The sequence below is a fragment of the Panthera leo genome, chromosome E2 (genome assembly GCF_018350215.1).
Source record: "Panthera leo isolate Ple1 chromosome E2, P.leo_Ple1_pat1.1, whole genome shotgun sequence".
In the NCBI taxonomy this organism is placed as follows: domain Eukaryota; kingdom Metazoa; phylum Chordata; class Mammalia; order Carnivora; family Felidae; genus Panthera; species Panthera leo.
The window spans coordinates 44,224,660-44,243,366 of NC_056693.1; the positions used below are offsets into that span (position 1 = coordinate 44,224,660).

Below are 18,707 nucleotides of genomic sequence, written 5' to 3' on the forward strand. Positions count from 1 at the left end.
TGGGCAGGCTTGTGTGTAAATCATACAGAGTGTTGTAGTGGGGTAGTGTTCCTTGGGGGTGTTTCTCTGGGGAGTGAAATGGCTAGCTCATATAGTGTTCGTTTTCTTTCATTTTTCATTGCCCTTTGGAGTGGCTAGATTTCTATCCACAGTGTTTTAAAGTACTCATTTCTTTACGCTCTGCCAGTGTAGTGGAAGACTTCAGTTTCAGTTCATCTAATTGGTGAAAAATCATATCTCATTTTATTTTGCATTTGTTTACTAAAGAGATTGCTCACTTTTTTAAAATGTGTTTTGGCTGTTGAGCTAACTAAATTACATATTCATAACCTCTTCTTTTTCCCTTATGTGTTGGCTTTTTTTCTTTCATATTCTAAGGTGTTTTAAGGTACAGATCAGTTATCTGTGGTGGTGGAAATGTTCTGTTTGTGCTGTACAATAAGATAGTTACTATCCCATGTGACTATTGAGCACTTTAATATATATATATATATATATATATATATATATATATATATATTTTTTTTTTTTTTTTTTTTTTTTTTTTTTTTTTTTTAATTTTTGAGAGAGAGAGCACATGCAGGGAAGGGGCAGGGGCGGGGCGGGGGGGGGGACAGAGGATCCAAAGTGGGCTCTGTGTTGACAGCAGCAAGCCCAATGTGGGGCATGAACCCATGAACCATGAGATCATGACCTGAGCCGAAGTTTGATGCCCAACCAATTGAGCCACCTACTATTGAGCACTTAAATGTGCAGCAAAGGAACAGAATTTTTATTTTTATTTGATTTTTAATTTAAATAGCCGCATGTGGCTAGTAGCTTTCATATATGGACAGCAAAGATGCAGATATGAAGGCTTAGCTTTGTGTCCTTTGTCTTTAGGAAGTTACAGAACTGAAATTTTATTGAGTGCCTACTATATGCTGTCTACCCATAACAGATAAAAGATGTTCTCATCTCTCAAGAACATCATAGCCTAGCTGGAAGGGGAGAAACAACTAAATCAACAATGCTACATTAGAGATGAGCACAGATAAGGGGCACCTAACTGGTAGAGTTAGCAGATCAGGTGAAGGTAGCAGATGGTCCTTGAGCTAATAACTCTTGGAATTGGGTGGTAATGATCAAGGGGGAAGAGAGAAGAAAAGAGGCATTCCTAGATCATTCTCAGTACAAAGGCTTGAAGCAAGAGAGAGCATAGCCTGGTTCAGTGACTACCAGTAGTTCCACATGGTTGAAACACAGCGTATATATTGGGAATGGAGAAAAATAAGGCCAAAATGGCAGGCAGACCCTACCAAAGTAATGAGAGCATGCATGTCTTATTTAGGAAAGCTTGCCCCGTAGGGTGAGAGCTTCCCTTGCGTATGGTAGCTAAGAAGCAGGTGAGGTTCCTATAAAAGCTAAGAGTAGAGCAATTTCCACAGAGGAAAGCTAAGCAGTTTAGAAAAGTGTGTAGAAAAGGTAAATAAACTTTGGATAAAGAACGCTTAAGCCAACAGGTAGTGAGAAATAAGACCAGGTATGAGTGGGCCTTGAAGTCTGTGGTTAAGAATTTTCATCCAGAGGCACCTGGGTGGCTCAGTCGGTTGAGTATTCAACTCTTGGTTTTGGCTCAGGTCATAGTCTCACGGTTTGTGAGTTCAGGCCCTGTGCTGGGCTCTGTGCCGACAGTGCAGAGCCTGTGTGGGATTGTCTTTCCCCCTCCCCCCATCTCAAATAAATAAAAAGAATTTTCATTCAGTAGAAAACACAGTTGTGAACTACTCAAATTCAAAGGAATGACACAGTAAACATGCCCATTTGTGTAAGTAAGGGCCAGAAGAGACTGGCAGTTAGGGAGGCAAAAAACCAGGCTGTTGTGTAGGTTCTTAATGTGGGTTCTGTATGTGTCCACTGAAGTTGCCATAAAAGTAATACAGGCTGGGGGGCCTAAACAACAGAGATTTATTTTCTCACAGTTCTGGAGGCTAGAAGTCTGAGATCAAGGTATTATTAGCAGCATTGTTTCCTTCTAAGGCCTTTTCTTGGCTTGTGGATGGCCATCTTTTTGACTTCCCTATGTATGTATATGTGTCCTGTCCTCCTCTTATAAGGACAATAGTCATGTTGGATTAGGGTCCACCCTAATGACCTCATTTCAACTTAATTACCTCTTTAAAACTCTATCTCCAAATACACTCACAGTCTGAGGTACTGTGGGTTTACCTCAACCTACAAACCTTGAGGGGACACAATTCAGCCCATGAAAGAGTCCATGGAAGGCCTTTAGAGGCTTCCTGATCCCCTGAGCTTGAATGCTGTATTTTGCATAAGTGAATACTTGTCTGAGGTGTGTCCACAGCATACAGCTGATTTTCAAAGGGGTCTAGGATCCTCTAATGGGCCATTGTGTTAACTGACTGAAGAAGGAGTTGAAGCTGTGAGATGAAGGCCTAAATACACCATGTGCCTCAGTAAACATGATATGGAGCTCGGTGACCTAGGAAAGAAGAGGTGAAGCTGACTGCAAGACTTATGGTGAGGCACTGGAAATTCTGTTGGAACTGGTATTGAGGGAATGGGGATTTTTATTTGAGGAACTTATTTAAATTTCATGGCAAATTGTGCAATTTCTATGACTGTGACTTAAAAACACTGGTGATTTTCCAGGGCGCTTGGGTGGCTCAGTCGACTGGTCAAGTGCCTGACTCTTGATATCAGCTCAGGTCATGATCTCATGGTTCATGAAATGGAGCCCTGTGTTGGGCTCTGCGTGGACAGCATGGAGCCTGCTTGGGATTCTTTCTCCCCCTCTCTCTCCCCCTTCCCTGCTTGCGCTCTCTCTCTCTCAAAATAAACTCTTCCCCCTTCCTGCTTGCTCTCTCTCTCTCAAAATAAATAAACATTAAACAACAACAACAACAACAAAAAACTACTGATGGTTTTCCAGAAGTAAGTGGATTCAATGAAACTAACCTTCTGCTTAGTATGTCCTTATGAATATTTTCCTAAAAAGAAAGTCACAGAGCTACAAAACTGTCACCAGCTGCTGCTCATTAAGAATGTGGTTAGCAGATGTGGGTTTTCATAGTCATAACGCATGAGATAGTTAATACATTTTTGTGGGTTTCAGATAAATAGTGGTTTATCTTGGTGGGATGAATTTTAAAATGTGCTTGCATCAGCTAAACGATATATGCACCTTTCCCTCTTTTCACATCGTGTTTGTGCTGGAAAGAAAAACACATTTTAGGATATTTCTCCTGGAAGGCAAAGGAGTACTGCCTATTGAAAGGGACAATTGATCTCACTGTCTTATAACTGGGAAAGAGTTACGCATGGATAAATTTTCAAAGTTGCATGTTGGATTGGTTTTCTTACAAGCTTCATTCTTCCTTTGGTCTCTTCTTTAGTAGTAATTGAGCAGCTCTTGTTTTTGCTCCTCTGGCATCTGGCCGCCTTTGTGGTGGTGACCTTCAGGCTTGCTAAGGGCTGCAATTTTGCCTGGGGCCCTCCTTCCTTATGAAATTACACAACACTCAAACCTTGGAACGAACCCCAGATCCACTAATTCTTTCCTTTGACGGACTCTTGGCAATATGTACTCCCTTTCAACCAAACTGTAGCTTTATACAAGATCTGTTTGTCACCAAAATTAATTTGGCCATTTGTTTTTTAATCCTGGAATCAAATGGTATTATGGCAGACACATTCCTAGATAAAGTATAGACTCTTAATTTGAGACTTCTTACCAAAGGCTGTATTTTTGCTGCTGCTTAAGATCAACAGGTAACAATATCAGGAGCAGGTACTTTTTATGGAATTCTTAAAGGGTGGAAGGTACAGTATTGTAAAACAGCATACGACATCCCAGTTAACCCTTACAACCCCCATTAGAGGCAGAAGGTATCTGAATTTTTCTGAATAAGAAACAGGTTCATGGGGCGCCTGGGTGCTCAGTCGGTTAAGTGTCCAACTTCGACTCAGGTCACGATCTCGCGGTCAACTGGCTCAACTGAGCCACCCAGGCGCCCCTTAACCCCCTCATTTTAAAGGAGTAATCAAAAATAGGGGTGCCTGGATGGCTCAGTCGGTTAAGTGTCCGACTTCAGCTCAGGTCACGACCACTCTGTTTGTGAGTTCCAGCCCCACGTCAGGCTTTGCACTGATAGTGCAGAGCCTACTTAGGATTCTCTGTCTCCCTCTCTTTATGTTCCACCTATGCCTCTCTCTCTCTCTCTCTAAGATAAACAGAAAAATATACAAAGGAGTAATAAAAAATAAATTAGCAATGATCCATCCCTTGTTCTGAGAAACAGAATAGTAATAACAGCCTGTTATTACATATTGATAGGTGACAGGAATGAAAGCTTATTAGGAATTATCTCAGCCATTTCCTTTTTTAGAGGTAGATAAAATAACATGTTCAAAGAATTATCTAATCTTGTCTCACTGTCCCTAAGAAACCGTGGAAACAGATGTGTACTCTTTTTGTTTCAGATTTCATTATCCACAGTAAGTAGATTCCCACTACTTGAGATTTCCTAGATGGTAATTTTCACTCTGCAAGGAACCAGTAAACCTTCAGAGGGATTATTTGAAATGACTACAGCACAGGAGGCACTGAATTTCAATCAATCACATGTTTAATGAGTTTCTTCTCAGCAAGGCAATATTTTTGGAATAGCAGGAAATGAAGTCAGTGGGTGGTCCCTGCCCTTCTGTATTTTATAACCTACTTGGGCAAAACAGGCAGGTATACAATAAAATTGTTTAGAGGAAAAATCCCCCCAAAATTGGGTAGACAGTGAAAACTACGATGAGATCTTGCTAGGTGGGAAAGTAGTTGAGAGAGGCAAGGAGGTGTTTGGAAGGATGCCTCAGTGGGGAACATGCAGGACATCATTGGGAGACACTGACTGGATGAGTTTGGCTAATCTGAAAGTAGTGATGAGAGAGAACACTGAAATTTAGATTCTGATGGAGGACCTTGTGAAAGCAGTTCAATAAATTTGGAATTTTAAATGGATATATTTACAAATAATTTTTTAAATGTTTGAGAGAGCACCAGCAGGGGAGGGGCAGAGAAAGAGGGACATAGAGAATCCCAAGCGGGTTCCATGCTGTTTTTGCAAAACCCTACTCTGGGCTAGATCTCAGATCATGACCTGAGGCAAAATCAAGAGTCAGAGGCTTAACCCACTGAGCCACCCAGGTGTCCCTAAAAATAGCTTAAAAACTCCCAAATAATCCAAATAGCAATCTTCATTACCTTCTCTGTTCCTAGAGCTAAATATTTTGTGACATAACTTACTATCTTATGTAAGTGCCTTTACTATTTGGAAGATCTATGACTTCCTCCAGCTCTATTGATCAAAAGGTATTGATACTTTTAGAAATAATTTATAGCACTTCTCTTTTGCTAATAAAGGTGTCTTCAAGTGCCCAACCTCTGGATAATTATGCATGTAAAAGTGTTCAAAATAATGCTTATACTCCAAGGAATCAGCTGTCAAGTGCTCTCTCAAAAGCAGAAATTTCATGTAACTCAGGCCTCTGGGGGCTCACACCTCAGCTGGAGCAAAGCCAGAAACGTCTGTGACTGCAGATGCACTTAGGCACATTGGGACCTGCTGGAACGGGGAACTGGCCTCACTACAATTGATTTAGGAGAGGATTGGAGGTTTGAGCTTCTGCTGACATTTGCAGCTTGGAAAATCCTGCTCCACTAATTGCAAAGAGGATTCTGCTGTAACGATTTTTTTTAGTAAGATACTTTTATCATTTTGAATTCTTTCTTCATTTGGGCTCTGGGTACTTTCCAGTCTCCATTTTTATCGTTTTAACTCCTAGTATAGGAGGCTCTTTGAAAGTTCCTGCCCACACATGAATGTGCATTCATAGAGAGGTGCAAGAACATGGCTCACGAGCTTCAACATGTACTTCATGAGCAAGCAGGTATACAGACCCTTTTACAGGAATCGGTGTACATTCCCTCTGCTTGTAGCCCTACTCCCAACAAGTGAAAACATGGGGACTGTGCTTTTAGGGCTGAAGGGAAGTTAGAGGGCACCTTGACCTCATGTTTTTGCTGAGATCTGTCTCAGCAGTGTGATTTCTGGATCCTCATTTTCGAGGCTTGAGGTATGTAGTCATGCCCAGGAATCTGGGAGACCTGAGTTTTTTCTCCTTCCTCACTGTGGACTTCGGACCAGAGTCTTTGGCTCTCTGGGCCTCAGTTTCCTCAGCTCTCCCAGCCCATGAAGCTGCAAGGGGGTGGACTACACCACCTTTATCTTTGGATAAAAGCCACTGCAGGCTCTGCAGTGTGCATACAGTTTCTGGGGACACCCACCAACATTTGCCACAGCAAAAGGCCATGACCTCCAGGGCAGGAAGGTTAGATCTATAAGCCAAGTCCAAACTCTTCCATGTTTAATTATATGAAACTTTTCACAGTCCTATCCTTTTACCTCCACTGACCCTATGCTCTGTTCACAGTGGATTTCTGACATCTTCCTAAGTAATCATCATCCTGTAAATATCTTTGAGGCCTACCTATAGTGGCTGCAGGGCTGAAAAAGAAACCCCTCTGTCACTCTAGGCAAGCAAATGGGTGATTACAAAGCAGAGTAACAAATGCCTGTATTCTTGTCTCCAGACCTTTCCTTATGCAATTCCCTCTGCTACACCTACTCACCTTCTATACCTCTGTGAAGCTGACCCCAAGCCCAAACGAATGTTTCTTTTACTCTGCTTTCAGGGCGTTTTCTACATGTTACTTAACAACACAGTATCACACCAGGATGGTTGGTTCTCCACTCTCCTCCCCCACTAGACCGCCAGCTCTCAACTGTGGTACATTTTATTCAGCTCATCTCCAAGCATCAAAAGGAGCACAGGGCTGAGCACTCAGTAAATACATAATGAACCAATCAATGCAAGAGTGAACGTGCAACCCAGTCTTGCAGACTTGCAAAGTGCTTCTTGAAGCTGATTTTGCTCTCAATGCCGGGGCTGCTCCCTTGAGCTACGCGGTGGAGGTCAGGAGCTTCGGGGTGGCCCTTGGAGACGAAACGAAGGAGGAGAACCTGAGATGGAGCCCCAAAGCGCTCAGGCTGTCCATATCCAGCGAGCAGCAAAGAACCAGCCTAAGCGCTGCAACTTAACCTTCCGGAAGCAGCTCCGCCCGCCTCTCCCCGCCCCTCCGGACGATGGGCGTGGCCCCTCATGAATAATAAACGACCGCGGGGGGGGGGGCCGGGCCCGCCCCCTCGGGCGGGAAGGGGGAAGCGCCGAGGCTGCCTGACTGGAATGAGGGTAGCTGCGGCGACTGCGGCGGCGGGAGCGGGGCAGGCCATGGCGGTGTGGACGCGGGCCACCAAAGCGGGGCTTGTGGAGCTGCTCCTAAGGGAGCGCTGGGTTCGGGTGGTGGCCGAGCTCAGCGGAGAGAGCCTAAGCCTCACCGGCGACGCTGCAGCGGCTGAGTCCGAGCCCTCTCTAGGGCCGGCGGCGGCCGCCTTCAACGGCCTCCCGAACGGCGGTGGCGCCGGCGACTCGCTGCCCGGGAGTCCCAGCCGCGGCCTGGGTCCCCCGAGCCCGCCCGCGCCGCCGCGGGGCCCGGCGGGCGAGGCGGGCGCGTCGCCGCCCGTGCGCCGGGTGCGGGTAGTGAAGCAGGAGGCGGGCGGCCTGGGCATCAGCATCAAGGGCGGCCGCGAGAACCGGATGCCCATCCTCATCTCCAAGATCTTCCCGGGGCTGGCAGCCGACCAGAGCCGAGCGTTGCGGCTGGGCGACGCCATCCTGTCGGTGAACGGCACCGACCTGCGCCAGGCCACCCACGACCAGGCCGTGCAGGCGCTGAAGCGCGCGGGCAAGGAGGTGCTGCTGGAGGGTGAGCGGGGCCGACGGGCGGCGGGCGGGCGGGCGGGCGGGCGGGCGGCGCTGGGCCGGCCGGCGCTCACTTTGTTTCTTCTATCCTGCCCTTTACGGAGCGGGTCCGGTCCCTCCCCCTCCGCGTCCTCGGCTTCCTTGCGCTAGTGGCCCGGCTCCCCCTTGACTCTGCTTGCTAGGGCTTGGAGTATGGAAAAACTGATGGTCCTTGCAGGAGAAGTTGGCTTTCAGTCCCTAAGGAAGAGTCGGTTGAGATTTAGTAAAAAGCAGCCGCGCTTGAAGCCCCGCCTCTGCACGATAAGCTGACACTAAGAACTAGGGGGAAACTGAAGGGCTCGAGTCCTGGAGGTCTCGGTTTGCCTCCCGAGAAGTGCCCGGTTGGCGCTTTCTTCATTCACATCTGGCTTCCTGGGGCGAGAGGGTCTGTTAAAATAAATAAATAAAAAATCACCCACACCCATGCCAGTGGTATGCTTGGGCAAACCACCAAAACTACTGGTTAATTTATGGGAATTTAACCCATCATTGGCTCTCAACAATAACCAAAAGAGATCATAGCACTTCATTGAAGACGGAAAGCTGAAACAGCAAGTTCGTGTGGCTAATGAGCCTTGTTTAACAGTGGAGGCTCACGTGTTTGAACATTTACTGCCAACTAGAGTTTTGCCCCTTTTGCACGAGACTGGTGCCAGCTTCCTACCATTCACAGGCATGCTGCTTCAAGGCTTTAAATGAAGCCTGAAATGTTAAATCTCAAGATAGGTTTGAATAGCCACTACTTTTACTTTAAGTGTATAGTGATCTGTAACCTGGATCCTTCGTGATGAATTTATGGCAGGCCAAATTAAATCTCATTTCTTTGAAGGACCCATCCATATTGGAGGTGGTAGAGTATTGTAAATGTGATCTGAAAAGCCAGTTGGCTTACTTCAGAAATTTGTGAGCAATTGGCTTTCTTTCACTGGTGATTCAGTCATTCAAGAAGCATTTATTACTGGCTATATAGACGAGGATATAACAGATAATGTTTCTGTATTTGGTCTCTAGTTGGGGACATGATGGAAAAATGCAAAACAACTTACAAGTTACTGATTATGTAATGCAAACTATATATAAATGCCAAGGAAATGCAAAGTTAGGAAGTAGTGGAATTCAGGATTCGTCAGGGAGGCCTTTTTCAAGGAGCTGAATCTTGAGCCAGGTCTCCAAGGAAGTAATGGACATAGGCAGAGATGAGTCAGGAGGGTATTCCTGGCAGAGGAAGAACAGAAGGGATTGGGGAATGGGAGGCCAGTCACAAACTGAGAGGTCAGAAGTCCAGCTTGGCAAAGTGATTTTCACTTTTTTTTTTTTTTTTTCCAAATCTGCTTGTAAATATTTGGGAAAATGTTAGTTTGTATGTGCTCCAAGTGTGAAATTTCCGTGTCCCATCTTTATAATATTCTATTTACAAGTATTATTTATATCTCACTATAGGTGGGACCAGACACTTCTCAGAAATTAGTGTTAATAAATGGAGTAAAATTGTAGACTGTGGCTTGGGTAGTGGGTATGTAAAAAAAAATTGTAACCGGGATGCCTGGGTGGCTCAGTTGGTTAAGCGGTCAAGTCTTGATTTCAGCTCGGGTCATGCATGATCTCATGGTTGGTGAGTTTGAGCCCCATATTGGGCTCCATGCTGACAATGTGGAGCCTGCTTTGGATTCTGTCTCTGCCCCTCCTGTGCTCTCTCTGTTTCTCAAAATGAGTAAAAGGAACTTAAAAAAATTATTTTAAAAATTGTAACCTTAAATATGTACCTTGAAATTGGTCTCGATGTGCATTTGGTTATAAATTCTTAGAGCCAGAATTTTTTTTAATGTTTATTTTAGTTTTGAGGTGGGGAGGGGCAGAAAGAGAGGAAGACACAGAATACAAACCAGGCTCCAGGGTCTGAGCTGTCAGCAGAGAGCCGGACTCGGGGCTGGAACCCACAAACCATGAGATCGTGACCTGAGCCAAAGTCAGCACTCGGTGAGTCAGCCAGGAGCCCCAGAGCCAGAATATTGAAGTAGTACTGTTTATGTAGTACTCGGTGGTAACGGACAGATATTTCATCTCTTTACACCACAAATTTTTATTTTTTATTTTGTAGACAGAGAGAAAGCACGAGCTGGGGAGGGTCAGAGAGAGAGGGAGACAGGAAGCAAAAGTGGACCTCGCACTGACAGCAGAAGGCCGGCCGATGCAGGGCTCAAACTCAGGAGCAGTGAGGTCGTGACCTGAGCTGAAGTCAGAGGCTTAGCCGACTGAGCCACCCAGGTGCCCCTACACCATATATTTTTTTAAAAACACAGCTTTTGTTTAGGTATATTTTGAACCTGGTATTCATATCAGTTAAATGAAAATCATCTAGTAAATGTTTCCCAGTATTCATTAGTCTAAAATAGGCCACATGTGTTTTTAGGAGGAGGATTTACAAACAGCAGCATAATAACATATTTATTGAGTGCCTTTTTACCTAACACACAGGTTCTACTTTATTTTCCTAATTTGTAAAAGACAAGTAGTTTTTGAAAAAAAAAAAAAAAAAAAAAGGGCAAGTAGTTTTTGTCCTTATATGTGTGTGGAAGTATGCAATTGCACTTTCAAGACAAAGAGATATAAAAATAAAATTACTTAGAATATGCAAAATCACTGAAAACAGTCATTTAATTGAAGCAAACATTATTTAAAATCGAGAGCTAAAAGATAGATTTTATGCTTAGCCCTTCAAGTTTTGGAACCGTAGTGTTCCTCCATTAGATGTCTCAAAACTTGAAAAGCTGTCTTAAGCAGCACAGTGATACTCTTTTGTGGTGTGGGCAGGGAATCTTAGGCATGCCCTTGCCACCCCCTGGTAAAGGAAAGCAGTAGTCTCTGGTTGCCTGTGGTTAGGGAACTGAGCTAAAGGGCTCCTTATTATCCCATGGATTTGTCAGGATTATTCATTCATACATCAAACATTACTCAACTCTGCCATGTGTCAGAGGTGCTTGAAGTTCCCTGATTCCTGCCCTCAGGAAGTTTGGAGTTGACATAAGAGAGAGAGGGGAGAAATAACCGCAGCAAAGGGCTAAAGTGATGTTATAATAGAACTCTGGAGAGGACACAAAGGAAGGAGAGATGTATAGAAGACCTTAATGGGGATCAGAGGTTGAGGATGCCTGGGAAAAGGTTGATGGTGAAGCTAAAGTTTCCCCTAAGAGAAAGCTGCCACCAGAAAATACACACAAATGAGAAACATTACGAAGTTATTCTGCCCGGTGAGGGTAAGTACAAGTGAGGACTTTGTGGTCAGACAGACGTGGGTCTGTTTCTGAGTAGTGGTTTGTAACCCCTTGGCAAGTTACTCAACCTTGCTAAGCCTTGGTTTCCTCATCTGAAAAACCAGGATGATGATAATACCGCCTTCAAAGGGTTGTTATTCATTTGATACTTTTTGATATCTGGGAATATGGCAGTAATCTACAATAACAAAAACAAAACTCTGAATGAGGAAGGTAGGACTGGGTCATGAAGGTATGCTCTGAATTAACACGAGCACTCTCAGAATAGCCAGGATAACAAGTTAAAATCCAAGGTTCCATTTTACTTGAAAAGAAAAACATGGTAAGAAAAAGAATTACTTTAGGCGAACCGGTTAAGAAATGAGTTTGCGGGGCACCTGTGTGGCTCGGTTGGTTAAGCGTCCGGCTTTGGCTCAGGCCATGATCTCATGGTTCATGGCTTTGAGCCCCATGTCGGGCTCTGTGCTGGCAGCTCAGAGCCTGGAGCCTGCTTCGGATTCTGTGTCTCCCTCTCCCTCTCCCTCTCTGTCTTTCCCCTGCTTGCTTTCTGTCTCTCTCTCAAAAATAAATAGACATTAAAAAAAAAAAGAAAGAAAGAAATGAGTTTGCATTTCTTAGAAGCAAAGATTCTTGTTTTCCTATTTTCCTAACATCTCTTGTATAGGCCAACATTTTTATTTTTAATTTGCATTTAGGGGCACCTAGGTGGCTCAGTCGGTTAAGTGTCCAGCTCTTGATTTCAGCTCAGGTCATGATATCATGGCTCTTGAATTTGTGCCCCGCGCTGAGCTCCGCCCTGGGCTCTGCGCTGGCAGCGTGGAGACCGATTGAGATTCTTTATCTTTTCTGCCTCTCTCTCCGTCCCTCCTCTGCTCATCTTTTCTCCCTCTCTCTCTATCCCTCCTCTGCTCATGTGTTCTCTCTCGTAAAGTAAATAAATAAACTTAAAAAATTTTGCATTTAGTTTCCTATTCCTCTGATTTTTTCTTCTTCACATTTACCATTCAGAACATTACCCTTGATTTTTTTCTAATTTTTTTGTTCTTTTTTATTTTATTTATTGTTATTGTATGTATTTATTTATTTATTGTAGAATCTTACCCTTGATTTTAAATTTTTTTATTGTTTTATTTTTGAGACAGAGAGCATGAGCGGGGAAGGGGCAGGGAGAGGGGAGACATAGAATCCTTAGAAGGCTCCAAGCCCTGAGCTGTCAGCGCAGAGTTCGACGCGGGGCTCAAACCCACAAACTATGAGATCATGACCTGAGCTGAAGTTGGACACTTAACCAACAGAACCACCCAGGCACCCCCATACCTTACCCTTGATTTTAGCCAAAAGGTCAAGAAGTGATTTTATCACTCAGAACCTTAAAATTTGCTACTCACTGTGTACTTGCAGTTTTAGCTAGTGACTGTTAGCATTGATACTAAGATATGCCATGCAGAGTTATTCAGATTTTAAGCATAAAGAGGTGACTACTCACCTGTCAGATATTAGATGTTGAATTTAGTGTATCCTGAGTGCTAAAAATAGGGTCTAAGTAGCTTCTAGCATTTATATTTTTTAGGGCTATGAAATAAACTAAGTGAACATAAATTAGACTATACATTGGAAAGTGTTCCAGAAGAGGTTAGGGAAGACAGTTTTAAAGTGTTCAACTTAAGATTTGATATTTTATTTTTTTTTTTTTTTTTTTTTTTTTTTTTTTTTTTTTTTGTTTTTTTTTTTTTTTATTTATTTTTGGGACAGAGAGAAACAGAGCATGAACGGGGGAGGGTCAGAGAGAGAGGGAGACACAGAATCGGAAACAGGCTCCAAGCCATCAGCCCAGAGCCTGACGCGGGGCTCGAACTCACGGACCGCGAGATCGTGACCTGGCTGAAGTCGGACGCTTAACCGACTGCGCCACCCAGGCGCCCCAAGATTTGATATTTTAAGGATGCCTAGATAGCTCACTTGGTTAAGAATGTGACTTTTGATTTCAGTTCAGGTCATGATCTCAGGATTCGTGAGTTTGAGCCCCACCTAAGTCTCTGTGCTGACAGCACAGAGCCTGCTTGGGATTCTCTCTCTCCCTCTCCCTGCCCCTTCCCTGCTGGCATACACACACTCTCCTGCACTCAAAATAAATAAACATTAAAAAAAAGTTTGATAATTTGAGAAATGATCAGTACTTTTGAAGCAATTCTCGTTGGAATATTGTTGGAAAATCATTTATTGCCTAAACGTAATTCTAAGTTTTGTTATCAAATCTACTGAAAAGAAAATGGTTAAGTGTATAGAGGAAGTGGACTGGCATGAAACGTATCTTGAAAATTGAAAATAATTTTTGTGTCCAGAATGGCTTGAGATTTTCACTGTTCTATATAATATGGTTCGTTGTGTGTGTTAGGGGACATGTAACATATTGCTGACATTACTAGGCTGCTAAGTTAAAGAAGCTAGTTTGGATTCCTATACTGCCAGTTTCTTCAGTGTATGTTGGACGAGTTGGGAGTCTTCTAAGGAAAACATTTTACATTTTCTTTGAGATTTTGTGTGTGTAGTCATTCATTTATCTCTACAAGAACATCTAAATTGTCAGGAAGTTTGTGTTTCTGTGTTCCTTTCTTTTTGTTTAACTAGCCTCATCATGTTTCACTTGAATGATTAGACATGTTTATATGAGAAACTATATTTTTGTAACCAGTTTACTTCTCATAGAGTCTCGTGCTAAAATATGTCCCCCAAATTATTATCAAAATATGAGAAGTTTATTGATTCTAATATGGAGTGGTTATGAAAATTCTAAGAACATTTTTAGAAACCAAAACCAGGCTTTAATTTAGATCTTAACTGATAACTCAGTAACTTTAATATATTACCTGCTGTGTAATTCTTCCGGGATAAAGGTTGCTTTACTTTGTGATCAAATGTGTGTCTTTGTACATAAGGAATGAGGTACAGCCTGTGGCTGTGGAAGTGTCCAGCTATTCTGAGCTGACTGACTTTTCAAGGATCCAATCACTGTTCCTGGTTAGGTTTACATCCTATCCTAATTGAACAACAAATAATGCCACTTGCTTGCATTTTCCCCTAAATAAGATAATAATGCCTTACATTTTTATTAACATTTTTAAATTATCCATGCACTTTTATCTGTATTTTCTCATTTGACCTTTACACAGTCCTTGGAAGTGATGGGCATTTTATCTTTGTTTTACAAATGATTACGCTAAAGTTCATTAAAGTTAAGTGAGTCACTAAAGGTCTCAGAATTTCTCTTGATTTTTAGAGGAAAAATTTTAATGCTCTTTGGGCAAAAGGAAAAATCTTACCAGGATTTTTTAAAGTTGTAAAGTCTCATCTTCTGGATGAGGAATTAATGACCAGAGAGGTTAAACGACACGTTTGAGGTCAACTAGCTAATTAGTGGTGGAACTTGGACTAAAACCCAGGTCATTGCTTTCTGCCTTGTACTGTGCTACGTACAGCCAGTCACTCAGGTCTCTTAGGATCTCCTGAACATTATCATGTTGTAATGTGTTGTGAGAGGTCAGCGTGCAAAATAAGTTGAAGGTAGTCCCTGGTGTCTAAGAGCTGACACTGAAATTGGAAAGAGAAAACTGCCACACAGAAATTGATCAAATGGGTAGTACTCCCTCTTCAAGAGTTCCCTGAGGGGAATGATCAGTTATAGGGTGGAAGAGCAGAGTGTGCCGTCATGGGGAAAGGATCGTTTGATCGGAGGCTTGAGGGACAGGTTGCTTCCCTGTAGGTGGAAGTCCTTCCAAATTGAGGGGATAACCTGAGCAAAAGCCAAAATGAACTTGACATATGATAGGAAGTGAGGAGAATAGGATTGAACTTGGAAGAAAATAAAGCTGGGAAGATAAATTGGAGCCAGATTATGCAAGGCCTTGAAAGCCAGCCAAAGGAATTTGGACCTTTTTCATTCTGTCAGTCAACATTTATTAAGTAGCTACTGCAAACAAGGTGTTGTGGTAGATGCCGGGAATTAAAAATTGGGAGTAATCCCCACCCTTTAGGCTAGGAAGGAAATAGTTATAATAGGTTTGTGATAAGTGCTTTAAAAGAGGTGAGAATTTGGTGCCCTAGAGGAGAGAAAGAAGTGCAAAGGAGACAGCGCGTCAAAGGTTGGAAAGTGACAAGTAGCTGGTGTGTTGAGAGAAGTAAAGCGTGGTAAGTAAGGTACAGGAAGTGTGTACTTGGGAAGATGGGCGGAGGCCAGAGATCATCAAGTGCCTTGTGTGCAGTGCAAGCAATGGTCTCTCAGTGGGGCTTATATTTGCTTTTCAACCCGAAAAAAGAATTTGAGCTTTATTAATATTTAATGTATTGGTGACACTTGTTCTCTTAGTCTTACAAGACAGGGCCATTACACATTTGGTACACAAGGTGAAATCTCAAGGAAAGAGTGGAAGCTTCACAAAGCAAAGGGATTGCTAGTGGCGACCTTACTAATTTGTCTGCTCTTGTTTTATTTATTTGTTTGTTTGTTTAGTCTGCTATTTTCATACTGCGACTTACTGCAGTTTTCTTGAACATGATTGAATGGATATATTGCATGTGCTTTTAACTAAATTAGTCTTCACAAAATAAATGAGTGCCTTAAAGATTTGCGCAAAGAAACCATGGATTGAAGGCAATTATAACACTATAAACAATAACAAAAAGGCAAAGCCAACATTTCTCCTAATAGGAGCTCTTTGTCACATCTCAAGGTGACCGTATCGTCAAGAAGTCAGCCTAAAAAATGAAATTGCCAAGAAGACTTATTTGAAATGTGGATTAATACATTGTCATTATTAATGAACTTGACCCTAAGAGTATATTCTACTTTGAGTAATGTAGTAACAATGATAGTATGACATCATCAGAAATATGTTAGTGTTTTTATTTCATCTTCATCTCATTCTTTCTTGATTTCTGTATTTTATGGATGTTTAATAATATACATATATTAGACAATATTCACAGATTGAGAGTGTAGGCTCACACTTTTCCTAATGGTGTGTGCTGTCAGAAGTTTTAGGCCTAGGAGCCACCAGGTTAATTTAAAGGGCTTTAAATGAGGGAGTAATGGGGTGCCTTGGTAGCCCGGTCATTTAAGTGTCCAACTCTTGATTTCAGCTCAGGCCATGATGTCACGTTCATGTGTTTGAGCCCCACATCAGGCTCTGTGTTGACAGTGTGGAGCCTGCTTGGAGTCTCTCTCTCTGCCCCTCCCCATTCATGTTTTTTTCCCTCTCTTTCTCTCAAAATAAATAAACATTAAATAGAAAATACTAAAAATAAGTGAGGGAGTGATGTCTTAGGAGGTTCAGAGTGGCAGATGGAGTGTAGGAGCTCAAGACATGAGGTAAGGGAAAGCAGTTAGGAAGCTGTTGTGACACCATAAGGATACTGAGACTGAAAAATATTGAGATAGAAACAGCAGGTCTAAATGATCGGTTTGGGGACCGAGGGAAAAAGGAAAGTGGAGGAAACTCCTAGATTTCTGGCTTAGGAAACCAGATAACAAAATTGACAGGGGAGGAACTCTGTTTTGGGTGAAGATAAGTTTGGTTTTGGACGTGTTGAATTTGAGTTACCTGTGTGACATTCTGGCACAAAAGTCCAATAGCGGGTCTGGAGTGTGGTCTATAGTGAAGAGAAATGTGAGAACTGAATGAAGACTTAGGAGATGTTAGGGTAAGGTGGTAATTGATGCCATGAGGATAGATATAATCATCAAGAGAGGATGCAAATAAAAAAGGGAGATAGAACCAGGATGGAACCCTGCAGAACCCCTACATTTGAAACAAGGAGTGGGAGGAGAAGAATCTGGAAAGAAATGGCCCAGGAGGTAGGGAGAGAGCCGGGAGAAAATGGTGCTGTAGAAGTCAGTGAGGCAAGAATCTGAAAAGGAGGGTGTGATCAGCATCAGAAGCCAAGAAAGTAAAGAACAAAAATGAAATCTGTTGGATTTGGTAATTAGAGAACCGAATCATTAAAGTTCTCATAAGAGCAATTTCAGCAGAATGACAGGAGCAGAAGGCAGTGAATAGACTATGCTTTTTAAAAGTTCTCAGAAAAATCAAAGAAGCAAAGATGGTAACTAGAGTTGAATGAAGTGTCCAAAGAACGTTTTAGTTTTGTAGTTGGTTGTTCTTTATTTTGTTTTACATGGGAAATAATTGGGACATATTTGTAGAGCAAGGAAACAAGGCCAACAGGCAAGGGAAGAGGCTGAAGAGATAGAAGGAGTGGGGAACTGATGCAATCCATTTTTGAGCCAGGAAGTGACATGATGGGAACAGAATTTTGGGTTGGCAGCAGTGGATGATCTGGATCCAATGCAAAGAGGAAAGACAAAAGGTAGGAAAAACTACAGCTATTAGAGTAAAAAGCAACCCAAAGCAGAGATGATAATCATTGAATGGGGTAGTGGTGGTAGCAGGGAATAGATATGAAGATGCAATTCAGGAAACATATTAAAGCAGATGATTTTTGCCAGGGGTCAGCAGAATCCGCCGGGGACCTTTTTCCACCCAGAAAGCCTCCTTCTGACTGCCTGTGCTCCCAAAGATTTGACACGTGTGGAGAATCTCTGGCAGTGCGCCTCTGTTGCTAGCCAGGCATTTGATCCATCAGAGACATTGGGTGGAAAATTGAGAGCCACTGTTTTCAAGGAAGAAATGATGGGCTTTGGGTACAGATTGGATATCATCAATTAGCCCTGAGATTTCTCTCCGGGGATAATAGGAGAATGGTTGTTGACAGTGGGAAAAAATGGAATACTTTGGGAGGGTGTTAAGCTTATACCATTTAGCTTTGTTATAAAGCACTTAGGTGATATGACTGCTGGCTCTGGGCACTGAGAAGAAAAATTTTAGTTTTATAAACAGTACTTTACATCTGGTCACACAGCATGAGAGCATATTCTTCCTTTAAAGGGTTTCCCCCCCTAGATTAGAGAAAGGAGCTGTTAGCTTCAGAGAAATGATTGTATGTTCTGGTACACTTAATGTTTTGTGTCTGGAGAAAGACAGTTGATTTACTCACTTTATGTGAGTGCCATTCTAAGGAAGCTACGCTGATTTCTTCATACAATTTGTGTTTGATTTCATTTTAAAAACAAATCTCATGAAATGATTTTGTATAGGAACAAAGTGCCAGTGATTATGGTGTCAGTAGATTGGCTTTTTGGAAAGAGTAAAAGTTACTAAACTCCAACTTGGTTTGTTTCTGTAATCTGGCTCGCTAGAAGTTGCTAGAATGCTTTGACATATAACTACAGTTAAGAATAATCTGTCATGTATATAAAATGTTATACTTCACAGTCAGAAAATGGGAAGCTTTGATTTGAAAGGGATTCAGAAAAGTCATAGACTGGGGCACCTGGGTGTCTCAGTTAAGTGTCCGAATCTTGATTTAGGCTCGGGTCACGATTTCATGGTTTGTGAGATCAAGCCCCACAGGGGCCATCAGTGCAGAGTGTGTTTGGGATTCTCTCTCTCCCTCTTTCTCTGCCCCTCC

General features: G+C 42.6%; 1 protein-coding gene and 1 long non-coding RNA gene across 2 annotated transcripts in view; one reads left to right on the forward strand and one right to left on the reverse strand.

Moving 5' to 3' along the window:
* Window positions 1–6,831: 6,831 nt before the first annotated feature.
* LOC122207792 lies at window positions 6,832–7,563 on the reverse strand. Its single transcript, XR_006197009.1, has 2 exons — window positions 7,449–7,563; window positions 6,832–7,046 (listed from the first exon to the last, which is right to left on the reverse strand). It is a non-coding gene; the product is annotated as an uncharacterized LOC122207792 (long non-coding RNA).
* SNTB2 (syntrophin beta 2) overlaps window positions 7,274–18,707 on the forward strand; it is a 99,758-nt gene continuing 88,324 nt past the window's right edge. The window contains exon 1 of the mRNA XM_042917979.1: window positions 7,274–7,876. Within this exon, the coding sequence (XP_042773913.1) occupies window positions 7,297–7,876 (580 nt within the window). The 5' untranslated portion in view covers window positions 7,274–7,296. The remainder of the gene's footprint in view (window positions 7,877–18,707) is intronic.